At 38.9% G+C, this 9,981-nt stretch overlaps 1 protein-coding gene across 1 annotated transcript in view; it reads left to right on the plus strand.

Annotated features, from left to right (window-relative positions):
- The window catches only part of CPD (carboxypeptidase D), a gene marked incomplete at its 5' end in the record, with an annotated part of 96,967 nt that overhangs the window by 38,577 nt on the left and 48,409 nt on the right, over positions 1–9,981 (plus strand). Inside the window, 2 exon segments of the mRNA XM_006169621.3 lie at positions 7,405–7,547; positions 8,509–8,678. Of these exon segments, the coding sequence (XP_006169683.2) occupies positions 7,405–7,547; positions 8,509–8,678 (313 nt within the window).

A 9,981-nucleotide genomic window follows, 5' to 3' on the forward strand; every position in this document is an offset into this window, starting at 1 on the left:
AATGGGGACCAGCAGTTAGTGTAATGGCTATGTCGCTGGACTCCCACATAGTCAACTGTGGTTCAAGTCCTGGACCTGGTGACTTAAATTCACGCCGGGCACGTGTGCATGCGTGCCCAAGATCCTGAGAGGAGAATGGAGGAGAAGGGATTGCAGCGTGGCCATCCCTCCTGGGGGGTGATTTCTCGCTTTCTGTCTCTATGTCTCTCTCTGTCTGTCTGGCGAGCACACATGCCCTATAGCAAAAACCTCTCAAAAAATTTTTTTAAAAATGGGGAAATGAATTAAATAGACATTTCTTCAAAGAAGATACACAAGTGACCAATAGATTTTTATCAGGGAAATAAAAGTCAAAACTAAATATTACCACACTTTCATTAGGATGGCTACTTTCAGAAATAAATAAAGATGAATGAAAAAGCCCAGCAAATAGCAAGTACTGACAAGAACGTAGAAAATCAGAACCAACTGTATACTGTTGGTGGGAATTTAAAATGGTGTAACCACAAAGAAAAATAGTATGGAAGTTCCTCAAAGATTTAAAAATAAAACTACTATATAATCTAGCAATCCCATTTCTGGGTATGTATCCCATTTCTGGGTATATATATTGAAAACAGAATCCAGAAGAGTTTATTGTAACATTATTCATAATTGCTAATAGGTAGAGGCATCCATTGTGTTGTCAGAAGAATCATGACTCATTTTTGCATAGAAAAAAATACATCATGAGTTTTCTGACAATCCAATAAATGTCAATCAACAAATGAATGAATAAAGAAAGAATGTTTATATAAAATGAAATGTTATTTGGCATTAAAAAATGAAGAGAATCTTAGGTCCAGCAGGTGGCATAGTGGTTAGGGGTGCTGGACTCTCACATGGGTGACTGCGATTCAAGTCCTAGACCTGGAGGCTTGCTTTCTCGCTTTCTCTCTCTTACTATTGCTTTCACTCTGTCTCTCTCTGGTCAAGTTAAAATAAATAAATAGCTCTTTCCCACTATACAAGATGGCAGGCGATAAAGCTGCAAAGCAGGATACTAAGGAGAAAAATCCTGAAGCCAAGAAGGCTGATGCCAGTGGCAAGGTTAAAAAGGGTGACCCCAAGGCTAAAAAGCCCAAGAAGGGGAAGCCCCATTGCAGCCGAAACCCCACCCTAGTCCGGGGCATTGGCAGATACTCCCGTCTGCCATGTATTCCAGGAAGGCCATGTACAAGAGGGAATACTCTGCCACTAAATCCAGGATCGAAAAGAAAAGGAGTAGGTTCTTGCGACTGGTAACCAGGTGGTTAAACTGCGCAAAATGCCTAGGTATTATCCTACTGAAGATGTGTCTCGAAAGCTGTTGAGCCACGACAGAAAACCCTTCAGTCAGCCTGTGAGAAAGCTGCGAGCCAGCATCACTCCTGGGACCATTCTGACCATCCTCACTGGACGCCACAGAGGCAAGAGAGTGGTTTTCCTGAAGCTGAGCAGTGGCTTGCTACTTGGAATTGGACTGTTGGTTCTCAATCGAGTTCCACTGCGTAGAACACACCAGAAATTTGTCATTACCACCTCCGCAAAAATTGATATTAGCAAAGTAAAAATTCCAAAGCACCTTATCGATGCTTACTTCAAGAAAAAGAAACTGCGGAAGCCCAGACACCAGGAAGGTGAGATCTTCAACACAGAGAAGGAGAAATAAAAGATTTCAGAGCAGCGCAAGATTGACAAGAAAGCTGTGGATTCACAAATTTTACCAAAAATCAAAGCTGTTCCTTAGCTCCAGGGCCACCTGTGATCCGTGTTTGCCCTTACAAATGGAGTTTATCCTCACAAATTGGTGTTCTAGATTTTTTTGCCAAGAACCTAATTAAATAACTGATCATAAAGTAAATAAATGTTAAATAAAATAATTCTTTTAAAGTAATGAAGAGAATCTTGTCATATGTCACAGTATATATGAACCTTGAAGAGATTATGCTGTGTGAAATCAGTCAGGCACAAAAAGCCAAAATACTTCATGATTCCACCTATACGAGGTATATAATAAGGTAGTCAAACTCTTAGGAACAGGAAATAGAGTGTTTGTTGTCAGAGACTAGGGGAAAAGGGGACTATTGTTTCAGTTTTGCAAGAAGAAAAAGTTTTAAAGAATCATTGCCCAACAATGTGAATACAATTAACACTATTGATTTGTATACTTACAATAATTAAGGTAATAAATTTTATGTTATGTGTTCTTCAATGTAAATACAAAAGCGAAAAATCCTTCAACGAATCCCATTGCACTTAGAGTAAAATTCCAAACTCTGGGGACCAGCAGTTGGCATAATGACTACATCGCTGAACTCCCATATAGTCAACTGCAGTTTGAGTCCCGGACCCAGCAACTTAAACTCATGCCAGGCATGTGTGCACACATGCCCAAGATCCCAAGAGGAGAATGGAGGTAAAGGGATTGCGGTGTGGCCATCCCCCCTGGGGGGGTGGTGGTGATTTCTCGCTTTCTGTCTCTGTCTCTCTCTGTCTTTCTGGTGAGCATATGCGCCCTATAGCAAAAACCTCTCCAAAAAAAAAAAAAAACCAAACTTCTTACCTCAGGTGCCAGAGCCCTGTATGATCTTGTTTCACCAATATCTTTTTTTTTTTTTGATCTTTTTTTTTTTTTAATGAGAGATTTTTGCTATAGGGTATGTGCGCTCACCAGAGAAACAGAGAGACAGAAAGAAATAAATCACTCGCAGGGCCCTCTCCTCCCTTCCCGTCTTGGGAATTAGGGCACACACACATATACGCACCTGGCATTAGTTTCAAGCCACTGGGTCCGGGACTCAGACTGCAGTTGACTACATGGGAGTCCAGTGACGTAATCATTACACCCTCTCCTGGTCCCTGCCTGTATCTTTTGACCTCATCTTATACAACTCTTCTCTTGTCCATCATTATCTAGGCACAGTTACCTTCTTTCCATTCCTCAAACTTAATAAGCTTCTTCCTCTACTTGGGTTCTTCCCTCTGACTTTTACCGCAATGGCTCCCTTTTGTCTTGGATCCTTTTCTTTTTTCTACACAGTTGTTACTGCCTATTTTAGTCCTACTTACTTTTCACTGTAAAATCTTTTTTTTTATTGTAAAAGTTTATTTCACTGTAAAAACTGCGTAAGTGTCCATGTTGCTTCCAATCTCTGTTCTCTAAACCATACTACCTTATTTGCATTGTGCTTCTTTGCTGTCAAAGACACACACACACACACACACACACACACACACACAAAACAAGCAAACAGAATACAATGGTTTACTTTGTTCCTCAGAAAGCCAAAGAAGCCTTTATCCCCTGCCTCTTTTAGACCCCTTTCACTACATCCCTGTATCCCTGTGCACCTGCCCTAATACTGTGATCATATCAGCTTCATGGTAGTTTGTCACCATATGAGGGGTCTTTAAAAAGTTCATGAAGAGGGGCCAGCAGGTGGTGTGATGCTTGGGGCTCTGGACTCTCCCGCATGGCCGGCCACAGTTTGAGTCCTGGACCTGGCAACTCACTTTCTCACTTTTTCTCTCTCTTTCTCTCTGGTGAGTGCATGTGCCCTATAGCAAATTAAAAATTAATAATAATCTGGCCCAACACCCAGCAAAAAGCCAGAATCCATGTGCATCTGAGGTGGGCCTAGCCCTGCCCTTTTAACCAGAAAAAACCTCTGCCCCAAACCCCTCCTTCTGGCCCAACACCCAGTGAAAAGCCAGAAGGTAGGAAGTAACATATAATCCATCAGGTGATCAGAAACCACCACTGCAGAGGCACAAGAAATATGGGAAATCAATAAAATATTGCTTCCCCCAAAGGGAAAGAATAGTCCTTCATGATCCACAGACAGTACAATGGGACTTGTGGAAATGTCAGATAAAGAATTTAGGATGTTCATAATGACAGAGTTCTAACAGAGAGGCAAGAGAAGAGAGACAACCTCCAAAAATGCAGGAGAAAAGAGACAAGTTTCAGGAGGTGAAGTTTTTCCATGATCTGCAAGAGGAAATACACACCATTAAAAAGAATTAAACGGAACTGTTAGAGATGAAGGCTGTAATACAGGAAATCAAAACCCCCTTGAAAGTATTAAAGGCAGATTAGATCATGCAGAAGATAGATTCTCAGATGTAGAAGATAGAACCTCTGACCTCAAAAAATTCACAAAAAAGACTGAGAAAATAACCAAAAAAATGAGACTAATATACAAGTAATACTAGATACCATTAGACACCCAAACATCCAGATAATCAGTATCCCAGAAGGTAAAGAAACTAATCAGGGCATTAATAATCTATTCCATGAAATCTTGGAAGACAAATTTCTAAATCTAGAGAGGCATTCAGATATCCAGACCCAAGAAATACAAAGGACCCCACATAAAATCAACCCAAGAAGATCTTCTCCAAGGCACATCATAGCCAGATTGACCAAAACCACAAAGGTAAGATACTAAAATTGGCAAGAGAAAATGTCAAGTTAATTTCAAAGGATATCCCATCAGGCTAACATCGGACCTCTTGTCAGAAACTAAGCGAGGAAAGAATGGAAAAATATATTCAAGGTGTTAAGTGAAAATTTAAACCGAAAATACTGTATCTGGCAAGATTATCCTTCATGTGGGAAGAAAAGATAAAAACATTCTCAGATAAACCAAACCTGAAAGAACTTACCTATACCAGACCAGCTCTTCGAGAAGTTTTGAGGGGAGTACTGTACCAAGAAAACTAAAGACAGACAAGTAAGAGAACAAAAAAATGACCAAGAAAAAGGTCAACCTAACAATAGGGACAGGTTCTGAAATAATAATAATGTTGAATGTTAACAGAAAGTTCATACCACGGTAACACTGCAAATTCAACCAAAGAGATTACATGAAACTGAACTGGTGATATAGAATTCCATGACTTTTTTCTAAAACATTACTGATTTTCTTCTATGCTTTGTCTTCCAGCTTTAAGGATTTTTGTTTTCTTTTGAGTTTTTGGGTTCAGCAAGTTGTTAAAAAAAAAAGAATTTTTTTTTAATTGAAACATAAACTTTTCTCCCTTCCTGACCCCTTTGCAATTGGAAAGTATTTGTGAGCATTCTTATTTTGTGGCAGATTGGTTATTTGTATAAGTTCAATAATACAATGATATCTGTTGCCTTGCATCAGAAATTGAATTCTTATGGGGCTTTGTGCAAATAACAGACCAAATTGAGATTGACCTAATTTTTTTTTCAAATAAGTTAGTTTAGACCTCTTTTTAGTAAGAGGGAATTGGGGGGGGGATGTTTCAGAAGAAAATTACAGTGCAGTTGTCACTAGATCCTAGCTTTGTCCATACTTTAAGAATCAATAAAATATGGAGAGACAGACAGCTCCATGGCTCCTGCGATCTAGCCATTTTGGGAAAAAGGAAGATGTCCCACTGATAACTGGGCCTCCAGCATACAAAACTCGCATGAACAGCCCTTCTTCAAGAGACAGACAGCTCCATGGCTCCTGCGATCTAGCCATTTTGGGAAAAAGGAAGATGTCCCACTGATAACTGGGCCTCCAGCATACAAAACTCGCATGAACAGCCCTTCTTCAAGAGACAGACAGCTCCATGGCTCCTGCGATCTAGCCATTTTGGGAAAAAGGAAGATGTCCCACTGATAACTGGGCCTCCAGCATACAAAACTCGCGTGGTAGGAAGACCCTTTTTGATAGTGACATTGGCATTTCACCAGAAATAAGTTTTAGAGTTATCTTTTTTAAAGTGTTCTTTCCCTGCCTTTTCTCTTATAATCAAATCTGCATATATTTAAAAATATCATAGAATCTGAGAGTATAAAGGTCCTTTGTGATCATCTGATACTCACTTTGCAGGTAAAGACTTGTATGAACACCAAAGTGTTTCCAGTGAGTAAGTGGCAGAAGAATCTCTGACTCAGGCATACCCATTGGTGTTGTCAATGACAGGGAAATTGTTCTCCTCCCTTCTGATCTGAAGGATCCTATATAACATCATCTGAGATGCACTAGGGACTCAGGAAGAGGGACCTTGAAAATCTACAGTTATATTCTGTCCTGTCATGGGGAGAAACAATCTCTATAGAGAAGAGTGGAGAAAAGAGAAGTCCTCATTGCTGGGCACACGTATACACCAGAATTTTGATGAATAGTGGACATTAACTGAGCCAAACATGGGCTGGCGGGACATTTTTCAAGGATAATGGAAGAAAGTGGCTAAGGTTTGGGCCGATTTCACATAAAAAAAAAAAAAGGCTTTGGAAACCATTCATTATTACAAATATTTGCCTATCCACATTTCAGGAGCTAGGTAAAATCATTGAGAATTGATACCCTGTCCCTTCTCTACTTTTTAGACTTTATCTACTAAAAACAAGATGTGAGAAAAGCAAGTGATAGGAATGATGGAGATTAGGCTTTCCATAAAATGAGTGTGTAGGCTTCTTAGGAGTAAGAGTGGGGAAGGCCGCTGACCATGGATGCTTATTCTCCTTCTAATTCTGTCTTCCATGAAACACATTTTGAAAATGTTCGTAGTGTTTTATTTTTTGTTACTCTGTCACTCTAGATAGTCTTTATTTTTTCTGTTGCCAGCTCCTTAATAAAGAGTACAGTTAGAATAGTAGGTACCCAATGATGCTTTGGCATGAGTATTTTCACAGTTTTCAGATCATGTGTATCCTTCATTGTCATTCTGTGTCAATCAAAATCTCTTTTGGCCTTGCTTCTCACATCTGTAAAATAAATAAAATAGTACTATCTAGCTCATATAATTTGTTATAAAGATAGACTGTTGGGGCTAACAGGTGACATGTGGTCAGAGTGCTGAACTCTCAAATGACTGACTGTGGTTCGAGTCCCAGACCTGGAAGTTTGCTTTCTCACTTTCCCTTTCTTTCTCTCTCTGGTAAGCATGCATGTTCTGTAGCAAAATTAAAATAATAATAATAATGATAAATAGTTAAATAAAAATTCTCAAAAAAAAAAGAATGTTAATACACATAAAGCTCTTATACAAGTCTGGTATACAGTAATGACTCAGATGTAGCGCTGTTACCATTATTGTTATCGTTACTAACTGATGTAGTCATACTTTTTATAACTGTATCCTAACTAATACATTTCTTTTATGTATATTTGTTTTTAATGTATTGGGTTGTCAGGAAAGTCATGATACATTTTTGTACAGAAAAATAGAAAAATGCGTTTTGGCTTTCCTGATGACTTAATGTATCCCCTTAAGCTTCCTTCTTAGTCTTCTCCAATTTTAAGCAATTTAATGAAAAATTAATACATGCAAAGATGGCCGATTTAATTTCTCCAGCCTTTTGGAGTTAGACTTCTTTTTCTTCTTAAGAGTAAACTTATTTTTTCCTTCATGTTACAGGTGGTATGCAAGATTACAATTATGTATGGGCCAACTGTTTTGAGATCACACTAGAACTGTCTTGTTGCAAGTACCCACCTGCTTCACAACTTCGACAGGAATGGGAAAACAACCGTGAGTCCTTGATCACATTGATTGAAAAGGTAAAAGTAGCTGACCAGGAGATTGGGGTGTAGATGTCATGGATTAAATAAGGGGAAATTTAGTCACATATGAATGGCAATTTGTATTAGATATCCTTTATTTGTCTGTTTTGTTTGTTTGTTTTGCTTTTAATTTCCTGTTGGGTCATGTGCACTTGCTACAGAGAGACAGAGAAAAAGAGAAAAAGAAAGGGAAAGTGAGAAAGCACCCCCTGGGGGGGATAGCTGTGCCATAGTCCTTTCTCTTCCATTCTCCTCTCAGGATTTTGGGCACACGGGCACACATGTCTACCATGTTTTTCTAGCTGTGGGGTCTGGTACTTGAACTGCATAGTCAGCTTTGTGGGATCCAGTTATCTTTACCACCACACCCTCTGCTGACCCTTATTTGTCTGTTTTAATTATTTAAAATTATAGATAATTAGACCATAACCTATTAAAACATATTCTAGCTGTGCCTCCCCTGTTCTCAATTCTTGGCTCTCTGCACCATACTCCTTTTGCTTGTCTTAGAACACTTTTACAAACTGAACTAATTAGCCAGGTTTGTACTACCAGATTCTCACAATGCCATGTGTTGATATTTACTGGAGAGCCTTTATCACTCTGTGAGTCATATGCATCAGTTTAATTTACACATCAGACAGGCTAATGCAAGTATTGAATATACCAGAAATGATACCTTGTTGGGAAAATTAGGTCTGGCTTTGAAGAGAGGAACTTTCAAAAACACCTTACTAGTGTAGAGTTCAGACACATATGACTTAAGTTTAGGATTCAATACTTTTGCCTATACTTCAGCTTCAAGGAATTGAAAAATGTTTTGGGGAGATAAAAGAGTAACCTTATCTTTTAGAAATTCTGTCATCATTGCAGAAAGAAGTAATGTTCTCTTGCCATCCAAATCAGTTGTCTCTGAGCCTTGATTCTTGTTTTTTGTCTTGTTTTGTTTTGTTTTTAGGTTCACATTGGAATTAAAGGATTTGTTAAAGATTCAGTAACAGGATCTGGTTTGGAGAATGCAACTGTCTCAGTGGCTGGTATTAATCATAATATCACAACAGGCAGATTTGGTGATTTCCACAGACTGCTTGTTCCTGGAACTTATAATCTTACTGTAGTTTTAACTGGGTAAGAGATTAAATTAGACTCTTAATTAAAATGTCAAAGCTCTGCTTTATATCTAAGATAGAAATACAGTAAATGTTATTCACTGTATGTGGCTTTTATTTTCCTTATTTTGACTTTTCTCCTTTTAAAAATATATTTATTTATTTTATTTATTATTATTATTGAGTTTGACCAGAGAGAGAGAGAGAGAATGAGAAAGGGAGCTTCCAGGTCCAGGATGCTAGCCATGGTCAACCATATGGGAGTCCAGCGCCTTAACCACCATGCCACCTGCCGGCCCTGATATTTCTCCTTTTATGCTGATACATTACTCTCATGGAGTTTTTGGGTTTTTTGTTTTATTTTGTTTTTAATCACACAAACAGTATAACTGGATGTGAAGTATAATTGTGTAATTGGGAGGAAGGACAATTTCAAAGGCTTGCAGAGATGCTCAGCTGTATAAAGTATTTACTCAAGGCTAATTGGATATCAGAGTAGAAGAAACCTGGGGCCCTATAAATCACATATCGAAGAACTATCTTTTCAGCTTTCTAATATATTAAACCAGTGGTTTCCTACTTCCCCTAGAAATCTTTTTGAAGGTTCACTTTGATAAACATGTCATTGATAACTTTTAATTTAATTTTGAACTTTCTTGGAAATGAAGTTAGAAAATCAGTTTGATAAGGCACTGCAAAGAATGGATAATTTATCCCTTCTTGAGTATTTTGTCAGTGGCTACAGTGGAGTAATCACCTCCATCTTTCAACATACTCTTTTCTTTGAATGTAATTGTTTTTAATCTTGAAAATTTTGAATTTTTCTTTAAAGACAGGATCTCACTGTGTCACAATCCTCCTGCCTTAGTCTCTTAAGTAGCTGGGACTACAGGCACATGCCATCAAGCCTGGCTCACGTGGGGCCTCATTATGTTGCCAGGCCAGCATCTAGTCACTTGCAGTTACTGGCATTACAGGTGTCCCTCACTGTGCCTGGCCTTTAGGTTGGGCTGGAACTGAACCCAAGCATTTCAGGTGGGCACAGCCTCTTGGCAGCAAGCGCCTCCATGGCTGAGCCTGAATGTAATTTTTTTGTAAGCATTCTACTGGATGGTACCTGAGAAGATTAATCAGAGAACTATTCTTTTTTTTTTTTTGGAGAGGTTTTTGTTATAGGGCGCGTGCGCTCTCCAGAAAGACAGAGAGAGACAAAGAGATAGAAAGCAAGAAATCACCCCACATGGGGGATGGCCATGCCTCATTCCCTTCTCCTCCATTCTCTTCTTGGGATCTTGGGCACACACGCACGCACACGCGCCTGG

Source organism: Tupaia chinensis, unplaced genomic scaffold (genome assembly GCF_000334495.1).
Source record: "Tupaia chinensis unplaced genomic scaffold, TupChi_1.0 Scaffold147340_1, whole genome shotgun sequence".
Lineage (NCBI taxonomy): Eukaryota > Metazoa > Chordata > Mammalia > Scandentia > Tupaiidae > Tupaia > Tupaia belangeri.